This window comes from Nematolebias whitei, chromosome 17 (assembly GCF_014905685.2).
Source record: "Nematolebias whitei isolate Nwh7 chromosome 17, NemWhi1, whole genome shotgun sequence".
NCBI classification, from domain to species: domain Eukaryota; kingdom Metazoa; phylum Chordata; class Actinopteri; order Cyprinodontiformes; family Rivulidae; genus Nematolebias; species Nematolebias whitei.
Window position 1 is genome coordinate 31,032,656 of NC_056514.1, and position 23,965 is coordinate 31,056,620.

Consider the following 23,965-nt stretch of genomic DNA (forward strand, 5'->3'; position numbering starts at 1 on the left):
GTAATGAACAAGGCTGGGAGTTTTTAAAAGCCTCAGGAATCTTTTGCAGGTGTTTAGAGTTACGTCGTTGATTCAGATGGTTAGGTTAATAGCTTGTTTAGAGAACCTTTTCATGATATGCTAATTTTTTGAGACAGGCATTTTGGGTTTTCATGAGCTGTATGCCATAATCATCAGTATTAAAACAATTAAAGACCTGAAATATTTCAGTTGGTGTGCAATGAATCTGAAATATATGAAAGTTTCATTTTTATCATTACATTATGGAAAATAATGACCTTTATAACAATATGCTAATTTTTTGAGAAGGACCTGTAGAAAGAAGTTGATTATTACTGTTTTTTTTTTTGCTCATCCGAAGGCACAGACAAAATGCTCTTACATAGACACAGTTACCTCACACATTGGTGTACTGGGTGTAGTCCTCTCCTGGATCTCCCTTACTGTAGCTGCAGTAGCTGGGGTCCTTGGCATGTGCTGTCTTCAATGTATATGTGATACCACAAGCGCCTTCCCCAGGTCCTCTAGGAAGATGTGCCCCTTGTACAGCTTTGACACTCTGGAAAGATTTTTGTCTAATTGACAAAATGTGCTATAGGCTGATACATCAATTATGTTGTAAAAGATGACCGGCGGCCATCGTGCAGTCATTCGCCTGGTGCTGTAAGACCCCGTGGCCTTGCCCAAGTCACCTCCTTTTGGTGACATTGTACCGGTCATCAAGGATCACTTGGTTTCTGGTCCTCTCATGTTCTGACTTCAGAATTTATTTACCTGGATGATTGCACATGCATCAGGACATTTTGAACCACTTTGACCAGGTTTGCCTCAGGCTTGTTCTGTGAATAGCAAGCGGCCATCGGGGCACTTACGATCGATTATTTGTTAGGTTACTGGCGATCGATTGTTAAGACTGATGGTCCTCCTTTCACTTGTGAAAAGCTAGTTGTGGATGTCCCCAGCAAACTGGTTTATCCACTTTGAGAAGGTGCTATGAGTTTGGAATGAGCGTGACCTCAGACTGATGAAGTCTTTCGGATGAAAGACGAAACGTTTCAACCCAGAAAAAATCCGTCCAGATGACCTGAGTTAACTTTTATGGATTTATTGACCTGGATGATAGAGCACCAGGACACTTGTCTTTTATTTTAACTTTCTTAATCATGCAACTTATTTCCTTCTCTAGTTCCCTCATCTTTTGCATATCTCAAAGCTGCTTTCTTTTGGCTTAGAAGATATTTCATGTTTTTGTGAGTCATGTTTTGTTGCCAACTATTACGAGTTGTTTGTTTATATTTGAAGATTGTCGAGTACACTTCGAATATTATCAGTGCCTGATGAATATCGAGTCGGTAAAATAATCCCCGGCTGGACGTAGACATTGTCAAAGGCAGAGAAAAAAATCTGAGATTCCAGCTCAGAAGTGAAAAGTAGTTAAGAGGAAACGGTGACTAAAAGGTGTAAGGACGAGAGTCGACAGAAGTAGAGTGATTGGGGTGGGGATGGGGGGGATTGGGTGCTTTGAAGCTAAAGTTATTGCCAAGATAATCTGCAAATGGGCTGTGCTGATATTCTGAATTCTTTACGGGTAAATTTCCTTAACTGATCACCAAATCAGGCTGTAAACAGAAGCGAGGAATATTTGATGTTTCTAACGCAGTTTTTCCTTAAACCTCAATGAATTTTAGTTACATGAACCCCCAAACAGTCATTTAATGATGTAGAAACTGCAAGAAGCTTTCATTCAACCTTTATTTAAACAGGTTCATTCATTCATTCAACCTTTATTTAAACAGGTTAGTCCCACTGATCCACGAGGAGTCATTTACAAGAGAGACCTGGATTTTAACAGAGTGATGACAACAGTGGACAAAAATAGACAGTCACAAAAGATGCATACAAATTTAAGTTTTTTTTTTGTTTTTTTTTACTATTAAAAACAAAATGATAATTAAAAAGAAACAGAAAAAAAAATCAGCTAGATTACGAGGCAGTGTAGAAAACTAAAAACAGGAACATGTCTGCATGGGTTCATGCCAGGAACTTAACAGATGTTTAAAGCCACTTAGAGAGGTCAAGGTGGAGAGCTTCAGATCTTTTTACAAGATATTCCAGGAAACAGGAGCAGAGTAGGAGAAGGCCCTTATGCCTAGTTCAGTCCTCACTGAGAGAACACTGCATGTAATGATGTCCTGAGAGCGCACGCTGTAGCTGCACTCATGCAGAGACATGTAGGAGGAGATGTATGAAGGCAGCAGACCAAGAAGTGATTTAAAGATGAAAATATACCAGTGAGAGAGTCTGCGTGAAGTTAATGATGACCAGTTAACCAGTGAATACAGGGTGCAGTGGTGGGTACAGTAGTTACAGCCAGTTATGAATCTTAGCGCACCATGATAGACAGCATCCAACATCTGCAGGGTGCTTGTAGGAGCGTTCATGTAAATGATGTCACTGTAGTCAATGGAGGGAAGGAAAGTCACAGATACAAGGTGTTTCCTAGCATTCAGAGTTAGACAGGATCTGCTTCTGAAAAAGAAACCCAGTTTAACTTTCAGTTTTACCAAATTTTCCACATGAAGCTTAAAAGAGAGATGCAAGTCGACCAAGATACCCAAATATTTGTAGGAATCGACAAACTCAATAGGGACACCGTTTGAGGATAAAATCAGAGGAAGAACTGCTGGGACTGACTTCCTGTTTGAAAAATGCATCCCTTTGGTTTTGTCGGCATTTAGGACAAGTTTGAGACGAAACAAATCTGACTGGATGATGTCGAAAGCGGATTGCAAAGGCTGGAAAGCCTTAGCAAACAGTTTTAGCTCGACAATAAACAACTGTGTCATCAGCGTAGAAATGTAAGGATGCTCTGAGCTACGTTACCAATCATGAAATGTTGCGTAAACATGAAAATTCCAATAAAAAACATTTAGAAAATTACATATTTTGACAGCTTTAAAACTTTACAATTGTTTAACTTTAGAGTCAGTGCAATTCAAGATGGCTGCTACAGCTGAATCATGTTAGCTTTTGCGCTGGCTAGCATCAATTAGCTGTGGCAGCCATCTTGAATAATGGTTATAACTTTCAATTTTACATAAAATGAGTTAAAATTTGATCTGGTGGTACCAGTAGTTGAATCATCCTCAACAATTCACAATTACCTTAAAGTCCTGGAAAGAGCTATTTCTAAAATGAATAACTCTTTTCACAATAACAATAATCATCAGTGCAAGATGTTGGTGTGCTGCCTCCAGCAGCAACAGAAGTTTTGGGCCTGGTCTTTCTAGAACGCTGGTGCACAGAGCGAACCAAGCCCTTTGCATTTTGATTTACATTCAAGGCCTTTTCTCATCATCTGTATAATCCTCTTGGATCTGTAGAGTCTGCAGACAATGTCTCCTGGAGCAAGACATCTTTTCTCCTTAGCCTATTTTTGTCTCTTGCATGAGAGAAGAGTCATCTTTTCCAGAATAGCTCTGCCAGGCATTGTAATTGTTTCCATCTCTTTCTGACAAAGATCCCATTGGTTAAACAGTCTTGGAGGCAAGATTGGTTTGTTCTTCAGATGTGGTTGGGTGTGAGAGTCTCCAGATAATTTGACTCATCTGAAACCTTTGCGATGGATCTCATTTAAAATGGTGACTGTACTTATATAGCGCCTTTCTATCTTATCAAGATACGCAAAGCTCTTTACACGATCTGTGCCCTCATTTACCCATTCATACAGCACTCTAGTACTAGATCTATACAAAGACTAATCATGCTTTATCATATTCATACACCGATGGGACACACATTGGCAATGAGAGGTTCAGTGTCTTGCTCAGGGACACTTCGACACGTGACTACTGGTGGAATCGAACCCAACTCTCGCACTGGAGGACGACTGCTCTAACCACTCAGCCACAGCTGCCCATTTAATATGGCATCCACCTCACAAATGATTGTTTTGGAGTCCTTTCATCATCCCAACACTTGCTCTTTAAGAACTGAGGTGAGAACTAACTTTATTTTGGCCATGTTTAGTATGAATATCTTAGTGAGACAATAAATAAAAACTATCTGCCTCTGATTTAAAGTGGGATAAATGTAAAATGCACATTCACAGAGGTGTCTATTCACAAGACCACCAGACTTCTCAACAAGGCTCTGTTTAAATATATCCGGACTCCCGCCATCAGCACATTCTCTCATGATGAACTGAGCCAACTCGGCTCCCGTCCAGTAGATGAGTCAGGTCGCGGCTGTGGTGTGATGTGCGGAGATGTTGCATTACCTTCCTGAACCCACGCCGAGGTGACAAAGGTTATTGCAGTTCAAAACTTTTCCCAAAAACTTCCACGCCACGCAGCTGCAGCGCGACTGGGAACGGCCAATCAGCAGCGAGGTCCTGACTTCTGATCCCTCTGGACCAATGAGGCAAGAGCGCGTGAACACGTTACTAGCATCTGCAACAGCCGCTTGTTTTGCCGCTCTGCTGCGTTCAAGCGCCGCGGCTGAAAGTGGGAAAACTGAGGAACGGCTGAGGTGGTTCATGTTTAATTTAACGTAGCAGTCCAAAATATGAAGGATACCTTAAAAAAAAACCCTAAAACATCACCACCACTACCATGTGCCTTATTTAGATGGATGGTGACAGAATAGATTGAAAAATTCACATTTTTAGATTGAGATTATGTTGAGATGTTTAGTTTATTCTGCAAACCTATAGCCTCAAAACATTTTAAAATGTTTAACAATAGATTTGCTTTGCTTAATCCCGGTTACATGGCATCACATGCTTTGTTCTGTCATCTAATAATCAGATATTGATGCACTAATATGAGTATGGGTGAGTTTGGGACCAGTTTCAGTTATTGCTGGGTCAGTTATTGCTCACCGCCAAAAGGTGGACAATGTTTGGCACCATGTTTGTGTCTGTTAGCAAAATATCCCATGAACCACAGGACAGATATGAATGAAACTTGAAGTAATCATTGAATGTCAATTACAAATTACAAAAAAAAAAAAAAAAATCACTATACCTCAATGCCTTTTCCAGACGCTGAGTAAATGTTTGCAGTCATAGCTGAGAGTCATCCCCAACACATACTCTGAGCTCTTTACATTGTACACAAGCTTTACCTAAAACTCATTTTAACTGCTTGTACCAACCCTGTTTGTTAGCAAAACATCTGAAGACCCACTTAACTGGTTTTAATAAAACTCAATCAGTAATCATACCCTAATACATCCATCCATCTTCTTTACCCGCTTATTCCATTTTGGGTCACGGGGGTCGCTGGTGCCCATGTCCAGCAATCACTGTGCGAGGGGCGGGGTACACCCTGGACGGGTCGCAAGTCCATCACAGGGCCACACAGAGACAAACGAGACAAACAATCATTCACTCTCTCATTCACACCTAAGGACAATTTAGAGTTACCAATCAGCCTAACATGCATGTTTTTGGTCTGTGGGAGGAAACCGGAGTACCCGGAGAAAACCCACGCATGCACGGAGAGAACATGCAAACTCCACCCAGAAAGGCCCCTGGACCGGGGTTTGAACCAGGGACCTGCTCGCTGAGAGGCAGCAGCTCTACCAGTTGCGCCACCGTGCTGCCCTACCCTAATACATATCCATCCCAAATAATTACATCAGTCAATACAAAATGGCTATAACCCAGTCAATAATGGAAGTTTAGCTAAAAATGGTACTAGAATGTCATCCTCAACATGTACTTTGCACAAAACTTTGACATCGTTAGTCAACCTTGTATATATATTCGATACCATGCAATTATCTGCTATTTTTGCAAATACTGTAAGTTTATGAAAAAAGTTAAACTCTTTCATGCGGCGACATGACTGTCAGTGTAAGTCATTTTAGGTTTACAGACTTCAAATATTTCAAGTGAAGCTTTATTTTGAAAAACTTAGCGAACCGAGTAAAGCAACAATGAATCATATAAATATCTGTGCAGCTGCTTTCTGCTGCCACAACACGCCAAATAACCAACGATTATTATTGCCGCAACAACGTTGTTTAATGTGTTCTTTTAAGTTGTAGTATTGTTTCATCTAATACATTAATAATAAAAGAAAATATGAAATTACCAAAGGATACAATAGTGCGTTTATAAAAAGGGAGTAAGAACAAAGCGTGCAGAAAGAAAAAAATCATTTATATTTCCAATGAAAACGTTTTATAAACTGCTCTGCAAATCCAGCAGTAGATAATGGGATTAGATGAGTAATATGAATACTAAAGCAAATATTTGGGTAAAAATAAGAGAAATAAAGGTATATGGAGAACTGTTTCAGGTCTAGGCCAACACAAAAATTAAAACAAATGATAATAATAATAGCCCGACAATCACAACCAATCACTTTTCTACAATCAGAAATTAATTGTTTATGAACTGCTCTCGTTACGTTTCTGTAAAATCTACCCAGATTGCCAGTCTGTTCCTCCTGCTTACAGAGTACAATGACAACGTGGATCATAACCCAAATTTTATTCCCATAATTTCTTATTTGAGGCCCTGGATATTCTTTCTGCAGCCAGAGTGCTGCTGCAAGTATGTAATCAATACATTGTGTACATCTATCAAAGACCGAGAGAAAAATATGAACTTGGGTAAGATGCAACAAGGTTTATGACCTACCACCTACTTGGACAACCACAGCATCGATTCAGACCATTTGCTTTTTGTATCGCATCAACTTTTGAACCTACACTGAATCACAACTGTCAGAATACATTCATCTTATATTTTTGTAAAATGATTGCAGCAACATTGACAGACTCCTACAGAAGTCCACCTCGCTCTCTCAGTCAGCCATGTCCTCTGGAGAATTGATGGTGGGATGAGACGTTGTCATTTTACCAGCCATTATTCTCGTTGTTGACGCACATCACCAGGCCATGAAGAAATAAATACATATACAACAGTATAACACTGAAGAATGGTTGGTGGCGTCTTCTGGGTGTTAGACGCTCAGCTTGTTGGCGATAGTCATGACCACTTTCAGGATGGGCATGAAGGCAGAGATCTCACTGAAGTTGCTGCTGCTGACCACCTGAGTGTGGACCTCCAGGCCCCCCTGGTAGTTCTGGCTTGCCACACAGCGGCTTATCTCGTGGAGCCCGTTCAGGATGTTGGGAGAGAGCTAAAAGAAAAACAAATGAAGGTGTCGTTACTGCTACCATCTCTAATTTTGACATCTTCTGACTAATAGTTTTAACTCATAGCAAAAACTTTAAGGTTTTTCAGTCTGTGGAGTTCTCAAAATGGTGTTAGAACCAGAATTTGATCATGTCAAACAGTGGATTGAAATGGTTATTGCCCATTAGATTTGCATTTGGGCCTAAAAAAAATCCGACCCAACCCAGCCCCAGCCTGTAGCCATTTTTTCTGAACCCGACCCGACAGATTAACTAATTACATGTCAGAACCTGAAAAAAATAAAATGAATTGTTTTGTTGCTTTTGTAAGCAAATCAGTCTGACATATTTTTAAAAACGTAGTTCAAAGAAAAGAAGATATAAGCTTTATTTTTTATTAACAAGTCACCAAATGGATATTAACATACAAAAACGAACGACCTAAAAAAAAAAAAAAAAAAAAATCAACGTTAAAGATAGGCTGTTCTACAGATGAACAAAAATATTTTTAGAGCTAAATTATTTGGAAAAATATAGAACAAGTCTATTTTAATTGAACGCGCTGCTCGCTTCAGGTTTTCTAGCTTCAGATGCTGCTACTTCCTTCACCGCAGTTGACGGCAGGGTGCAGAGACGCGCGCGGCCGGTGATCAGGTGATCCATCCGAAGCTTAACAGGGCTTGTTTTTACCTCTTAAACCGGCCGGTTGGACCCAACTCCTCCTCTACAAGTAGATTAACACAATTTGATATTGTGCATTCTTATTTAGTTTTCTTTGTGCTGTACGATTCGTAAAACCGCATCAACAGCTCAAGACTGACCCGGCCCGCCCATCAAGCACAGAATTTTGGCACGACCCGGCCTGAATTTTGGGTTGGGTCGGGCCCGGGTTAGAAATCGCAGTTCTATTGACCACCGCCTTTCAGACTGCTTTCAACTAAAACGGCTGCTGCTGTTTGGATCAAACTTCAATATTGATATTATTCATTCAACCTTTATTTACACGGGTAAATCCCACTGAGCCCCGAGGACTCACAAGAGATACCTGATTATTATCATTATTATTATATTAAATAACTTATTTAATATTTAATATTGTTATGCACACTGACACACAGAAACTGCGTAATAATATTGTCCTCCTTTGCCTTGTGGCTGCCGGTGATAAAAACTTACCGACTGCTCTCTCAGTTTATCATAAAGGTGTCCTAAACGTTTTCCTGCATCATCGAGCTTCCTTTTTGTTTGCTGAAAAACACACAATTTGTCATTTTATAACGTTTTCCCTTCAAACTAATACGTTAAGAAAAAACCCCCAAACATCATCATCAGCAATAGTAAAAGTAGGACGCTCCCAGAGGTTGAAACTTACTGGATCTCCTGCTGCGAGCTGGCAGCGCTGTACCAGGCTGTCGAAGGTGGTTTTGAGGATCATGTGCTCAGCTGGGATTTCTTTCTGTTCCACTCTCTCTGCTGGCAGCTGCTGAAGGAGCTGAGCAACGCAAGCACACAAATACAACACAAGGCTGTTCTTACTGCGCACATTACTGTGGAGAATTCTGCCGGCAGCTCCTTGTTAGAGACAAACCTGCACGCTGGGCTCCTGAGGGGCTCCGGGTGGGACTTGGGTGTGGTTATGGGGCTGTGGGGCCTCCACTGGGAAACCCATGACAGGTGCCGTGATGGGCGCTGGTGGAGTGTAGTTATCAGGGACCTGCTTCCACACCAAAGGACGACAGGGTTGTTTATTCAAGAGTCGAGTTCAGATTTTCTTCATCACTAAATCGTTGATTATTCCCCTTTCTAAAGAAAATTAAACTCAGCAGTGCCGAGTCATCGTCAACTGATTCATTAAATACAACAAGAATGCTTTAAAACCAAGTGTTTTCTTTTATAAATGAGTTTTTAAAACCAACTGTAGCAGCAACAATCGTTTAAATTCATAAGTCTAAATATCGCTTGAAATCAACAAAGTTTGGAGACTTTTATGCCGACTTGTTCTCTAGCAACATTTTAAATGCATTGAGGGCCACATGGCAACACTTTGAAACTAATCTTTGAAGCATTCTGTTGGGTACTTTTTGTGTGACGGATTATTGTCCTGTTGCATAATCCCAAATTAATATTAATCTATCAAATAAGATGACCCACATCATTTATATGTTAGTCTAGAGGTGTTTACGGTTAGTTCACTTGTAGTAATCCAGGCCCTGTGGCAGGGAAACAAACCAAAATCTTAACCACTGTATTTGACTGCCATTTGTTTTTTAGTAAAAACGACTTGTCTCCTCCCTCCTCCTCATATGAGCAGTGCAGAGTAGAAATCTCATCCAATTTATTTAGAAAGTACATTTAAAAACAGCAACTAAAGTGTTTAACAATAAAAATCAACTGTACTAATTTAATGAATATTTACAGTATTTTACCGGTACCATTCGACCTCTGGTCACATGACTTCCATATGAATTGTGGGTAAAATTGACTGGTATATAATTTTGAAATAATTTAAGTTACGTAGGTGTTTGGCACCGTTCTGTCCAGTGATTATGCTTAGATAGTTCTTATGTTTATTTTGAAGGTATAATGGTTGTAACCATGAGTCAGACAGCGAGTATGAACGTATATTAAAAGCAAGCTGCAATACTGTGATATGCCATCTGGTGGCTGATTCGTGTACTACAAGAAATCTGCACTCTTGTGTTGGAACTGACTGGGCACAGTGGATGTCCTTGGCTAAATAACCGGCATCTTATTTATTTACAAACTTATGTTTTATCTTATATTTGGTATGTGCAGCTTAGAGACAGGTGCGTTCTGTAGTCCGAGAATTACGGTAGATACCTTCTTCTTCCTGGGTCCACCTCGTACTGTCGGTGGGTCATTCCAGCCATCTTGAAGTCCTAAATGAACGCGACGATAAAAATGTAAAGAAAATGTAAAGAAATGTTTTTTTAGACTAAACTGAGCTGTTTTCACACATGCAACGTCACGTTGACGTTTTAAAACATCGACTGGATGAACTGCATATGGGAACACAAATATCTTACAGTATCTGAAAAAAGTTTGGACATGATGATCAACCACTGGTACAAAAATGTGCTGTTTAATGAAGCTGATGAGAGAATGCTACTTTTATCTTCTTTTGCTTCACTGTGTAATGTGTTTCACTTTTGCTGATACTGATATTAGATAATCTTGTATTTATTTTCATTAACCCAATGAAGGGAAGTTTTTAACTTTGTAACTCTCTACATGCTGCATTTTCTTCACTGCCTTTTAAATGTATGCAAGAGGGAAAGTGCAAAAACACATTCCGCACTGAACCAGTGGTGTTCATGTGTGACAACAGCTTAATTCAGTCACTTTGAGGACAAAGTTAGTCTACGTTGCATTACTCTGCAAGTCAAAACATGCCGCTAAATGACTACGATTTTCACACTTTAAGCAAAAATACAAAAAGCAGTATGGCAGTTTATAAATAAATATTTTCTCCAATCTTAACATTTCCTGCAAGCATGGGGCAGTTCAAGCAACAACCAAGGAACCAGAAAAACAAAAGGCAATTCAATAATTTTAAAAAACCTCCCTTGATTGGGGTGTGGGGGGAAGGGGGGTGTATTTCAGGGATTTTGCAATGCACTGTATTGCAGCGTACATGTTTCTGTTTTTCTGGTCACACTGTGCATGGACTGATGCTTCCTATTTCATATAAAGCCCTAACCCTGTCACCTTGAAGGTCACACTGGGAATTCAGCCAAGGAAAGAATCCTGCAAGTCAAAAATGAAGTTACAGCTGAAGATATGCAACTGAGTCATGTAAATATCAGTAAAGCTGTGCAGATTGAGCCTTTATCTCAAAATATATTTTCCATTTTAAAAAGTAAAAAAAAAAAAAAAAAGCTCAAGATTATTGTATTTTACTGCTGTACCATGATCGACTTGTTTGTACCTGTAGGAGGAGGAGCAACAACAGGTGCTGGGAAGGGATTTACTGTAGGAGCTCCAGGACCTCCTGGGGGATACCCAGATCCAATAGGAACATAGGGGCCAGGTGCCATTGAGGGTGCAGGTCCCTGGTTCTGAAAGCCCCCTGGATACGTCAAAACTGGGGCTCCTGGTTGGGAGGTGGGTGACATGATGCCTGAAGGTAAAGAGGTAGATGGGAAGAAGCTTGTTGGTGGCAACCCAGGACTGGGCATGGGAGGCAGGCCTCCATGGGCTGACGACGAAGGTGGCATTTGAGGTCCTGATAAGTTTGCAGATGGGACCGAAGGGCCTGGAGGTGGGAAGATCCCGGCAGTGGATGCAGGCTGAGGCTGGAATGGCTGATGAGGAGAAAAACCTGGAAACCACAGATATACAACTCAATCCATTGTATTTAGTGTTAAACAAAATAACTTTTCTTGTCACACAAATGATCAAACCTGGAGCCACAGCATGATGTTGTGGATAAGAAGGTCTTCCAGCAGGACGGCTCGAACTGGGTGGCATTACATGAGAGGAGGGGGGCAGACCAGGCCCTTGGTTGGATGGAGGGGGTTGAGGAGTAAAAACTGATGGCATGTGAGGCTGCTGTTGTGGAGCCATCGAAGGGGCAGAAGGCTGGTAATGACTCTAAAGTTAGAAAGAAAATCAAATGCAACAAAATTACAAGTGCTGATCATTTTAAACAAAGTACTGGGATCAAATCTAAAATTGCTTGAGGACGAAAGGTATTTCTACCCTAATTTGTGCGTTGGGTTGAGGAGTCTGAGCAGCATGAGTGGGCTTAGCTGTTGGCGCACCGGCTCTGTTAAAGGAGCTCGGAGGCTGCTGGTGGACGGTGGCCTCTTCCTGAGCATGGAACAGCCTGTCTCTCAGCATCATAATCCCAGGCTGAGCAAGCAGACAAACAAACAATCACCACCAGCATCAAACAAATACAGGAAACTAAACGTTTTAAACGAGATCTCGTACTTGGTCCGAGTTCTCAGGAAGGTAGGCCATGGCAGTGGATAAGCTGCCCTCTGCAGCCAGGATGCCGGCGTAGCACGTTAGCTTCTCGGCCAGGATGTGGCTCTGGACGGCCACCTCGCTGTTGCGGAGGCGTTCAATGGACTTCCGCAGCATCATTACTTTTTCAACCAGATCCTACAACAAAAGACAAATAGATTTATTATTATTAATATTAGAAAATGGAGTCAACAAAACATTGTTTTCATTTCCCAAAGTGCATTAAAAATGTTTTCTTATTTGAGCTGCATTTTAACAAACAGGCACTCAACATTTGACGATAACTTCGTTTGAGACAAATTCTGCCTTTTTGATAAATGCTTCATTACTTTGTTGAGATAATGAAAACTCTTAACTAAATCTTATATTTTATACCTCTAGTCCAAGAGGAGAAGAGCAGTCTCTGTGCAAGGCCCAACACCCCACTAACTTCTCAATGTTTCCAGAGCAGATGTAGCACAAGCAGGCCTGCAGGCAGCGCTTCTCGGTGCCCTCGTGCTCCAAACGACTTCCCAGGGTATCTATCAAAACAAATAAAAACTGCTAGATTATTCACAAATTCCAACAAGTACTGCTGGAATTGTTGCACTCCCCCCATAAACAAGTTAAAGCAGGATTTCTGCACCGCTAAACATCAACTTACCACACAAACCAGCAAAGCCTTCAGGATGAGCATAAGTCAGCAGAGCAGCGAGAGCTTCCTTCCAGTTCTCCAGCTCACAGCTTTCAACGATGTCCCTCCAGTTTTGGGTCACCACTGATGATATAAGCTACAGTTCGGACAAATCACTAAAGAGTATTATCTCCTTGTGGTTGTATATATACACACACTACAATCAGCGATTTTCTTACCATTGAAATGCTGTTCTTTTGCTTGCTGAGGTACTTCTGCTGGGTCTTCTTAAGAAGTTCCTCTCCTCCGCTGATGGACAGCAGAATGGCTTCAGCGAAGCGACCATCATTCAGACACAGATCCACTGCTCCCTCAAAGTTACCAACCAGCAGCGCCTGGCTTATTAACCCATCAGTGTCTGCATAAACAAAAAGACATGATCAGTACACATCAACTTAACAAAATACGAGCTGTGGTCATAAAAGTGTGGTCAAATAAGATTTTTTGTAGATGACTTTTATTACCACATGATACAGGGATCTTGAAGTTGGAGGTTTCCTTTGGGGATTGACTGAAAAAGTCGGCTGGTGAAACAGAACCCGAAGCATCAGTTGTTGCTTCATCAGACCTCTGAAAACGATGAAAACTTTTACAGCAAACAGAAACCCACAAAGCTTGAAAACAGAGACTGCGTCTAATGAAACACTGACCTCAGCGGTGAGTTGCTGCATCTTCTCTGCAAGATCATTGGCATCCACTCCATACCCATTGGACTGAAAGTTCTTTCCCAAGCACTTTGAAATCTGAACAAACACATTTCTACACATCAGACACTGAAAGGCTTATAGTGTATATAGTGCATCGATGCAAACTGTAGAATTTAATAAACTATCTTGCCACAGTAGGATTGTCTTAGTCTACCTTTCTCTCCAAGTCATCCTTGCTGAAACCTAAAAGTTTAAGGAATTTAATGCGTGCTTCATCCTCAAAGTTAACCTGTAATTAGAGAAAATCACAATGTAAAAAAACACCACACTGAATGAAAGGCTTAAATCTCAGTATGAGGAAGGCCTACCAAAAGGAACTTCCATATATCTTGTTCTGCATCTGATTTGGCATTCTGAATCTTGGCCTGGCAGTAGTTGCTGAAAGAACCCGACTGCAGCGCCGCCTGGAGCTCCCTGGAGCGCTGCAGGAACTCAGTCTCTGTGGTAACCTGGCTCACAAACACTTGCCTGGGGACAGGCTGGGGGCTCTGCACCAGAGGCTGCTTTGGATTCTCAAAGGTTATCAGCTTTCCACCAAACTGACAAAATGAAAAACAAGTCTATTAGAACAGAAAAATAACAAACTAAAAGTTAGCAGGCATTAAAAAAAAAAAGTCTCGTCACACTTACGCCAAAGGAAGCTCCGACTGGCCTGCGCACCCATTTTGGTGGCTTCTTCAGTGGAGGGATGATGGTTTCCTGCACGCTAGGTTGAGGAACCTGCAGAGGAGGCAGCACCTGGCCAGTACCAAAGGGGTCCATTGTATTAAACGAGGAGGATATCTGTCAAGACAATTAGAAACATTAATAAACATGGCACCTGTACAAGTATTAAAACAGTCATTTAATGGACAGAAAATTATAAGTAGCACTTTGATTTCACAAATTATAACACAAAAATACAGAAACCTGAGTATATGTTGTTTTTTTTAAGTTTCTGAAAATAAAAAACTGAGTAAATTTAAACTTCTGGTAAAGTCATAATGACATGTTTGTGTAATTGTTTAAACAGTGATGTACAGTTGTGATATTTTCTGATACTTTGCAAACAAAATGATTATTAATTTAATGTAAAACATGCATGAAATTAAGAAAAAAAAAATGCAACACTGCTTCAGAAAATTATCTACACAATTTCAAGAAGGAATTTCACAATATTTTAGATTCAGTGGTATTAGATGTCACAGTAACATTTCTTTCTCACTGGCACCATCTTGTGGACAAATAATTTACAATTATACAATACAATTTTTGTAATCTTTGGGAATAAACATCCGTTATTACCTTGTCAACTGAGCTTTGCTGCTGAGCTTGCAGGCTTCCTCCCATCACAGAATAAACTGTGATTTTTCCATCAAATGATGCTGTAGAAAAAAGAGCTAGATTCTTGGGGCACCACTGGACATCAAAACACCATTGGTTTGTTGTTGGGAGCTCATAAATCACCTAAAATTGAACAAAAAGACACAGGAAGATCCTTAAGAGTTCACTAAAAAAAAAAGTGAAGAAAATGTTATTAAGGGATGACACCAAAGCAACAATTAAGGCCACACACCTCTCCAGAGTTTGGATTCCAGCAGAGGATCCTGTTGTCTTTAGCGCTACTCAGCAAGAGCTCAGAGTCAGCCTGGTTCCAAGATATAGACAGAATTCCCCTGTAAGACGCCAACAGAGAGGACACTGAGGACATTCTGCAAATTTACAAGTAAATCATCATCATGATGGGAAATCAGTTTTAAGTCTCACCTTGTGTGGTTCTCAAGGACTTTAAGAGGTGATGTGGCGAAACGAAGATCCCACATCTGGATGACCGGCAGTCGGTCATCTTCAGAGGCCAACACCAGCTGGGTGGCAACGTCAGGGTGCCACAGCATTCCTGAACAGTGCATCTAAAAATCAAATAATCAACAGGATTAGAAATTACAGCAGAAATTTTCTTACAAGGAAGAAAATCCAAAAATAGTAGTTTACATGGATTGCCTGATCTGAGAGGAATGCAAATATATATTTTTACTGCCTCACTAAACCCAAAAGCAGCTCAGAATTAAGGGATGAGAATATATATATTTTTTGCCTGATTCACATTTGTTTATATTTTTCTACATTCCCATTTTACCTTTTAATTCCATACTTAGATTTCTGTTTTCAACTGCTTGTTAGTGAAAATAACTTTTAAAAAAGGGAAGGTAACCAGCGCTGAATATCAACACGCTGCTTTCATTTCGTCTTTTCTGTTTCTGGGTCATTCTAAAGAGATTTTATGTCAAATATAGCAGGAAAATAAGGGACGTTTTGAATGATTCAGAACAAACAGTGGAGGGCTGTACAATTACCGGTACTTGTTTTGTGTGTTTGTCTAATGATAAGCCAGGCAACAGAAATTAGATGCTGTACTTTCTTTTGGAAACACATTATAATCAAGAAAATGACTTTCAACACAGGAAAAATCTTGTAAATATGTTGAAGCATATGAAGATGTTACAGTAAAAGAGCAGATTTGCTGTGCTTTCTGATTTAAAAACAAAGCTACAAACCTTGTTGCTGTGATCACTGATCTTTATAATGGGTTCATTCTTTCTCAGATCCCACACAACTGCTTTCCCACTGGGGTTGGCAGAGGCCAGGATGTGCTGAACCTGCCTGTTCCAGGAGACAACACTGATGTCTTCAGCGGGCTGAAACAAGAGACATGCTGTCAGCGTCAACACAAACAAGCTTGTGAGTTTGAGGAAAACAAAACTCGGATTACCAAATGCAAATTTAATGCAAACGCTGCTGTTACGCTATGAAAATGAACCTTTAGAGTTAGTACATCCCAGAATTTCCCATCTAGTACAAACCTGTGTTTTTGCTCCAGGTGTCATCGGACTGCTGAAGTTGTTTAGATCCCAGATATATATCTCTGAATCATTTGCTCCAGAAGCAAGAAGATTATTCTACAAAAGAAAACAATATAAAAGAAAATGAACTAATTGAAATGTACCTCCATCTTAAGTTATCTTAATGATCACAGTAATTAGATTTACCTGAAATGGATTGAAATCAAGAGCTCGGACAGGACCTGTATGCTTATCAGACTGTCCAACAACAGCGTCTGCTTCAGAACTTATTATGGCCTCTGGGTTATAAACAGTCAGTGTGCCATTTTCACTTCCACCAACAAGTCTACCTCCAGTACCATCTGCGTCCATTCCAAAATTTACCCATACGATACTGTGCAACCTATAACAGAAAAGACAGAATCAATGTTTCATTTTGCTGACGCATAAAAATACACCAGAAAAACAAAATGAATATGTCAAGCCTGAAGCAACTACTTCATGTCATTTTCTGGTGCAGTCTTAATAAGACAACAATCTCAGTCATTTAAACTATACAAAACATTTAGCGTAATCAGGATAAAAATATATACCGGTACAGTCTACAGTCTAAAGATTGAAATACAGTACACTAAACAACTAAAACAAAGAGTAGTGTTGATATAGTATATATAGATGAATAACTTATGGCATTTACATGTATTACATTTTACTAGAAAGTACCTGTTTGTTGTAGATAAGGACCCTTTGAGCTGCATCTCCAGAGAGGGCTCAGCAAAATCCACCTCAAATAACTCTATGACAGCTGTTGTGTTGAAAGAAGCATCAAGCTGTTGTGCTGAAGTTCCAAGGGCCAGGTAGATAGGATGGTGTCCAGCAGGACTCCACGCCTGGTGGGCAGTCCTCTGAATTTCCTTCAGCCTCATCTTCCTCTACAAATGTTCAGGTTTCTCAACTCCTGGGCAGATGAACCACATATTACTACTATGCATTTATTTTAATAGCTGTTGATGACTGGTGGATTTTTTTTTTTTTTTATTTTAATTGCAACATACAATAAGACACTTGGTCGCACATATCTAGGATTTGTACTTTATAATTTTAATCAGCTGCATCCGGCTATTACCTGCAAGTGTGGAAATACAGCACAGCACCTCGTAAAGTACATTTACATTAAGTCAACATGAACGCGTGTAAAAACAAAGTGTGGAGGCAAGATTACAGTTTAATTACAGCTTTATAATTAAATACAATCGATAGTCACATCTCCATTAACTAACCGGTCGTAGAGCCACTTCTGAATGGATTTAATACAAATCTGGCATGTAGCTAACTAGTTAGCATTTCGCATTTAGCGTTAGCCTTCCTCGTTAAATTATATTCTACAGGAAAAATCTATAGGCAGACATTAGATTGCTTTTCGTGTTTTAGAGAATAATACAATATAATTACTTAATGAATGTTACTTTTTACCCCAAAACGACTTTGGCGATAAACATCTGCCAGCTTTATCCAGAGAATATCCGGAGCCTTTTCCTACCGAGCTAACAGCCACCACCCTTACTACGTTTCAACAAAACAAAACTTAAAGACATACTTAAACCCACCTATAAAATGTTACGTACTTCTAAAATCAACTTACCGGTACTTTTAATTATACGTGTCTTGACTTGACCGTACGCATTTACAAGCTCCAGAGCTACTGTTATCTGTCGAGCTAGCAACCCAGACCAAAGTGCTTCTGCCGTGTTGTCACTAAACTACGGTAGCCGACAGGGTCATTTTTCATCTAGCAGTGGGAGAAGTGGCCTACAACCATCAGCGTTCCAACAAATACACAATTGGTTTTTTTTAAATAAATGACAATGTAACTTACACTTTGACTTTCCTGTGAGAAAAAAAAAAGTATTTTGACAATCTGACATTCTTTACACTTAAAAACCAACAGCCACACAGATGATGATTTTAAAGGTTTAACGTAAGTCTTTATTCTTGCCAGAAATATGTACACAAGTAGGATTGTATTTTATGAATTAGATTTCATAATTTTTAACTTCTTCTGGTAGTTTTGCAGGATCTCCTCCTCTCTCCAAGTACAGGTTGTTATAGGGATATTGCTTTGGAGCCTAAAAAAAAAAAGAGAGAAATTTTAATGAAAATGTGTACAGAAATAAATGGAAAAAATAAAGACACAAATCAAAACCAGGATTATCTGTAAAAGTTGCACAACACAAAAAAGTAGTATTTCAACACACCCCCTTATAAAATCTGGATGCTTTGTACCTGTGTGATTTAAAATAAAAATCCAAAAAGTGTATATATCATTCAGGATTAATACATCTGTAACCCCCTAAGAATCATTTTATAATCACTAGTTCAAAATAACCATCTATCTTTTCTGTTGCCCCTCCAGGAAAGAGTCATGGTGAAAACAGTCTAAAACAAAGATCTTCAAACCTCCTTTTTCATATCAACCTCTTTCATGGAGACACAAAACATTTACAAGCAAGCTAGCAGTTAAGACAAAATGTACCCACCAATTCTAAGTTTGCACTCAGTTGAACATGTTATAAAAATGCCTCACCAGTGAGACATTCAAAAGTAATCCTTATCAGAAGCCCAAACTACAGGTGCATCTCAAAAAATTAGAATATTGTGGAACAAGTTACATTTCTTTGGTCAATCATTTCAGGAAGTGAAACTCATGAATTATGGTACACAGATTCAATATACATAATAGAGTTAAACATTTCAAGCCTTCATTTCTTGTAATTTTGACGGCTTACAAATAATGAAAAAACAAACTTCGGTGCCTCAAAAAATTAGAATATTGTGAAAGTTACATCTTTTGTCAGTCATTTCAGAAAGTGAAACGTGTATACTACATAGATTCATTACAAAGAGTGAAATATTTCAAGCCTTCATTTCTTGTAATTTTGATGATTATGGCTTACAAATAATGACAAACCAAACTTCAGCGTCTCAGAAAATAGCCAGCTTTTGGTACCTTCGGCACTGACTAAAAGTTGCTGGGAGGAGGGGGGATTTGGTAGGCAGGGGTGCTCGGTCCTGCTGACAGGGTGGGGTGCCCTCCTTGGATAATAGTAGGGGAAACACAGCACTTGTACCTTGATGGGCTCTATTAGATACAGAACAGTTGCGATTCTACTCTTGAAATCGTCCCAAATAAACAACCTCTACGGTCTATTTCTAAGGGTGAGCTAGCCAGCCTTCAAAGGAAGATTATTCTGGCAGTTTATATTTACAATCTCTGTCATTGGGAGACTACTCACTATTCAAAGCCACATTAGAACACCAAGGTCACAGTTGTTGAGCAAAACAGATATTGTCCATGCATGTCCATGTCCCTATGCCAAAGCTAGTCTTGTAAACCTAAGAAACTAAATTTGATTAGATACATAATAATAATGTTTTTTTAATAATGTGTGTACTTACAACAGGTTGATAGCATGGGAATTTCTCCCCAAAGTAGAACATAACCAACATTAACCCAATGAAACCAAACAGTTGTTTGCACATTGACGACCATGGCACAGGGCTTGGAGTTGTATCCACGTGGGTTCTGCAGTACATGTCAAAATCCCAGTGCATCTGTAAAAAATTAAGAAGTGGTTTTGCTGTCATTAGCAATCTCAAACTGTTTTAATTTTTAAGTGTAATTGTGACTGCATAAAAGCTCTGCTTTCAGTGAAAAATGTGTTTTTATAACTCTACAATATCCAAAATATAAAAAGCAATGCTGTATGTACTTCAGGTTTAAAGTGATAATCTAGATCATTATTAGATTATAAGAAACACCCATTGAAGTCAAGGCATTGCTTTTTCAAATAATACTCAGACAAGAAACTATATAACGACATGTTCTATATCATAATAGTCAATTATAATATATGTAGTAACTATCCTTTTAAGAAATCAAAACACCATTAAAACAATTAATAGCGATGCATACTTATACATACTGTTAATTCATAAATACAAAATATTTAGGAAGCAAAGACTGAAATTTAGACAAGAAGCCAAATTTTTAGTTGTCACGTTTTTAAAAATATAGCACCTAAATGATTATATTATTGGGTCCAATATTCAGCTATACATTTAATTTTATGTAATAATTTGTTTGACTCATTTATCTTTTATCAATCATTCTTCTTCTTTGTGTCGAACTCGTAAATGATGAATAACAAGGTAGTAGAATGGCAAAGATTTTTTTCCTTCAAACAGCAGACCCATTGGAGTACTGGAAAAAAATTATGTTTCAGTTGTTGTTAACTTTTTTGTTGATCTTGGTTCAAATGTTGCTGCTTTTGGTTCCACTTCTGTGGTGAATAAAGAAAAAACAGGCACATCTGCAAACGGCATTCTCTTATGATAGTAGCCTCAGTCAGTGGGCGAACTCTGCAAAACTAAAGAACAGGCCTAAGAACAATAAGTCTGAGGTATTCACTTAATCTTCAGACTGCAGATACCAACTATGATATTTGTACCAAGTAAACTTGTATCTTAGACATCTCATCTACCAAAAAATAAATGCATTTCTACCATCATTTTACCAATCACTCCTGGATACTTTCAAATGTTCTAATCTTCATGATCGGACTGCTCCAAGCTTTTCTGCCAGTACAAAAAGGTCCTGAAAAGCACTAAACAGGTATTTTTATGTTATATTGACAGTCTAAATAGAATATTTATTATGATTTGTGAGCTCAGGTGTAAATACTAACACCCTTAGATGCATTAGGATTAAAAACAAGTAGACTTCCAGATTACATTAGAAGAAGAAAAAAAACTGTGAGCTGCTTTAGCCTATATCTTTAATTGTTTTGATTCATCTTTTATGATGTTTGTTGCTAGCATCTTGGCCAGGTCACTCTTGGAAAAGAGACCTTGATCTCAATGGGTTTTATCTGGTTAAATAAAGGTGACGATGGTGAAATGTTCACAAACACAAAGTAATCATATGTTAATTGGTATAAATTTCAGTTGTGACTAATAGATCTTCAGATAAGCATACATTGCATCAACATATGCATTGTTAAATTCTCAAGATTTTTGTGATTAATCAAGGACACCACCACCCTACATTTCTAGCCGTAAAAACCATCAGCTTCTTACTGGCTCTCCCCAGTTCCTCCTCAAGTAAGGGTCGTCCCATTGGTACCAGGGGTCTTTCTCATGTTGAGACTTGTCTGGTAGTTTCGGGTAGTCACCATAACTACAAAAACATAATGATTCAATCTAGTTACAACAGATTTTGTGCTTTCGTGCCTACATTGATAATTGCACAAACATGAATGCAATGTGTTTTACTTTCTTCACTTGCAGCAACGTTACGGAAATAATTAGTGCATTAAAAAGTTACAAGATGAAAAAAGTTGTTTTTTTTTAGAATAAAACTCACCCCTCGCCATGATCCGGAAATGGTTTATAGTCCTCAATCGTCATATTGTACTTTTTAGCAGCGGCAGCTTTCTCCACTGGAGTCTTTGGGAATGGACCAGGCAGCATGTCCTTTGACAATTCCGAGGCTAAAGCAGCGACAAATGCACATATTATGACAGCAAACAGCGATTATATTCCTGCAATGCTCAAACGAATAAAATAAACTCAGCGTTTCCCTCTGGCCGAAGGCGCTCAGCTAGCCAACGCTAACATTAGCATGTCAAGGTTACATCTAGGGTCTTTAAATTAAATATTATGGAAATATCTTTCAATAATGCTATTTAGCACAGACTTTACGCACGACATAAAACAGAACTTACCTGCTCTAGATCCAGATAAAAGGGCTGAAAGGCCAGAACCTTTCCCCTTAGCGAGAGTTTTTGCCAAGCGTCGGAAACCAACACCAGCCATGTTTACTGGCTGCTGCTGTCAGACAGAATGAAACGACGCATGCGCGATTGCAGAAGTATGGGCCGCGGTAAGGGCCAAGTTTACTAAAACGGAGAAAACGTTCAAGACAGTCTGTTCCTGTAATCCTGTTTTATTTTTTATGTTGTTGTTTTTTTTTTTTTTTTTACTGGACTTTTATGGTAAAACGTTGAGACAATTTTATAAAGCTTTTTGTTTGTTTGACATATACTCCACCTTGATTACTAAAAACGCTCTTTGTCAAGTAAGACTTTTAGCTAAGAACATAGGGCAATATCCTTACCAAACATGTTGAATAAGCTATTCTTGCCTTTACTTCTCCTTGTTTAATTTTCTATAATTCTTTATGTAAGCTTTATATTCTGGTGTATTAAACAATGTCCTCCTTAAATGTTTTTTACTTAATCATGTGGAGTGCTTCACTTGAAGTTATCCACATAAAGACCTCTTAATCATAGTATAGTTCTTTTTAGCCATAAAGTGGTACATTTCAAATAATTATCTGTCATAATGAAGCAATAATAACACAATAACAGTAAAGACAAACGTAACAATGACCATGAGCATATTTTAATTGTGTTTAATTTGGTTTTTGGACATTTTGATTTCTTGAGAAATGTAAAAGTAACAAGAAAACCCAAGTGGCTGAAAGGAACTTGCACTCAGACTGAATGCACTGAAGCACTGACACATGTTCCTTTTCTCATCAGATCCATCTCAGGTGCACATGTGCATTTACTGAGGGGTCGTCATTCTGCCACCGATGATAGATCAAGTCACGTCCATGAGAGAAGTGTTGCTATATCCTTCTCGACTTCATCAGTGGGGGAGTGAAGTTCATACCTGTAGCAAAAAGGAATATGTCAAAAAGTATCAAACGATGGGTTTAACCTACTTGAAATTTGTAGTTGACAGCCTTACCTTTTGAAGGGCATCCCATTTGCATTGATTAAAAACTTCTCAAAGTTCCATCTAATGTCATTAACATTAATTGGGGACCAATAGAACTTCTTGATGTCTCCAATAACAGGATTTACAAATGGCAGTGATTCCTGCGGAGAATAAAAAGATACAGTGCTGCAGTGCTGTCAGCAAATATACTGAATCTGTTTACTGTTAACCATTTTAAGTTCTTAACTATACCTTTAGGTATGTGAAAAGAGGTTCTTCAGTTAACCCATTCACCTCAACTTTGGAAAACATGGGAAACTTTGGCACAAACCCACCACCAGGTCTCACATACTTCAGAATATTGAGCATTTCCTCATTCACCTCTGAAAAGATACATGTAAATTTGCTATAATACGTATCTATATTCACACATTGTTCAAATATAATATGGTGATGGAAGAGATCTCTACCTGGTGACTGAAGACCAAACTGGTTGCAGGGGAATCCTAAAACAGTGAAGTTGAGGTTGCCAAACATCTCCATCAGTGCATTCAGTCGATGGTACTGGGAAAATACGACACAGAAAAACATTTCCGTTAAGCTTAGCCAGAGTAATTTAGTCTACATGTAATCAGTAAGAATCACCTCCTCTATTGTTGATCCTCAGAAGGTGGCCACATTAACAATAAGAAGCACTTTTCCTCTGTAGGTGCTCAGAGGAATCTGCTCTCCATCCAAAGTCTCTGCAAAGAAATCATAGATTGATTTGCTCGCCATGCTCGTTCTTCAACTTGTACACGGACAGCAGGAGTGAGTATTCACGCGGCGACCCTGTTGGC

At 39.1% G+C, this 23,965-nt stretch overlaps 3 protein-coding genes across 3 annotated transcripts; all 3 read right to left on the minus strand.

Moving 5' to 3' along the window:
* Nucleotides 1-5,976: 5,976 nt before the first annotated feature.
* Nucleotides 5,977-18,100, minus strand: sec31b (SEC31 homolog B, COPII coat complex component). Its single transcript, XM_037691483.1, has 25 exons — nucleotides 17,986-18,100; nucleotides 17,067-17,301; nucleotides 16,551-16,746; nucleotides 16,365-16,460; nucleotides 16,059-16,199; nucleotides 15,271-15,413; nucleotides 15,080-15,179; nucleotides 14,809-14,970; nucleotides 14,155-14,307; nucleotides 13,833-14,063; nucleotides 13,679-13,753; nucleotides 13,468-13,560; nucleotides 13,282-13,387; nucleotides 12,997-13,175; nucleotides 12,788-12,914; nucleotides 12,520-12,665; nucleotides 12,109-12,282; nucleotides 11,875-12,027; nucleotides 11,577-11,766; nucleotides 11,102-11,494; nucleotides 9,994-10,052; nucleotides 8,741-8,866; nucleotides 8,525-8,644; nucleotides 8,329-8,400; nucleotides 5,977-7,157 (listed from the first exon to the last, which is right to left on the minus strand). The coding sequence occupies exons 2-25, from the start codon at nucleotides 17,267-17,269 to the stop codon at nucleotides 6,978-6,980; spliced, it is 3,618 nt and encodes a 1,205-aa protein (XP_037547411.1). The 5' UTR covers nucleotides 17,270-17,301; nucleotides 17,986-18,100; the 3' UTR covers nucleotides 5,977-6,977.
* Nucleotides 18,101-18,303: 203 nt separating this feature from the next.
* ndufb8 (NADH:ubiquinone oxidoreductase subunit B8) lies at nucleotides 18,304-22,241 on the minus strand. Its single transcript, XM_037691111.1, has 5 exons — nucleotides 22,127-22,241; nucleotides 21,766-21,892; nucleotides 21,480-21,579; nucleotides 19,800-19,955; nucleotides 18,304-18,469 (listed from the first exon to the last, which is right to left on the minus strand). Exons 1-5 carry the CDS (start codon nucleotides 22,215-22,217, stop codon nucleotides 18,377-18,379), a joined length of 567 nt encoding a protein of 188 aa, XP_037547039.1. The 5' UTR covers nucleotides 22,218-22,241; the 3' UTR covers nucleotides 18,304-18,376.
* Nucleotides 22,242-22,783: 542 nt separating this feature from the next.
* On the minus strand, nucleotides 22,784-23,965 carry gpx9 (glutathione peroxidase 9). Its single transcript, XM_037691112.1, has 5 exons — nucleotides 23,772-23,965; nucleotides 23,597-23,690; nucleotides 23,379-23,509; nucleotides 23,157-23,287; nucleotides 22,784-23,078 (listed from the first exon to the last, which is right to left on the minus strand). The coding sequence occupies exons 1-5, from the start codon at nucleotides 23,901-23,903 to the stop codon at nucleotides 23,012-23,014; spliced, it is 555 nt and encodes a 184-aa protein (XP_037547040.1). The 5' UTR covers nucleotides 23,904-23,965; the 3' UTR covers nucleotides 22,784-23,011.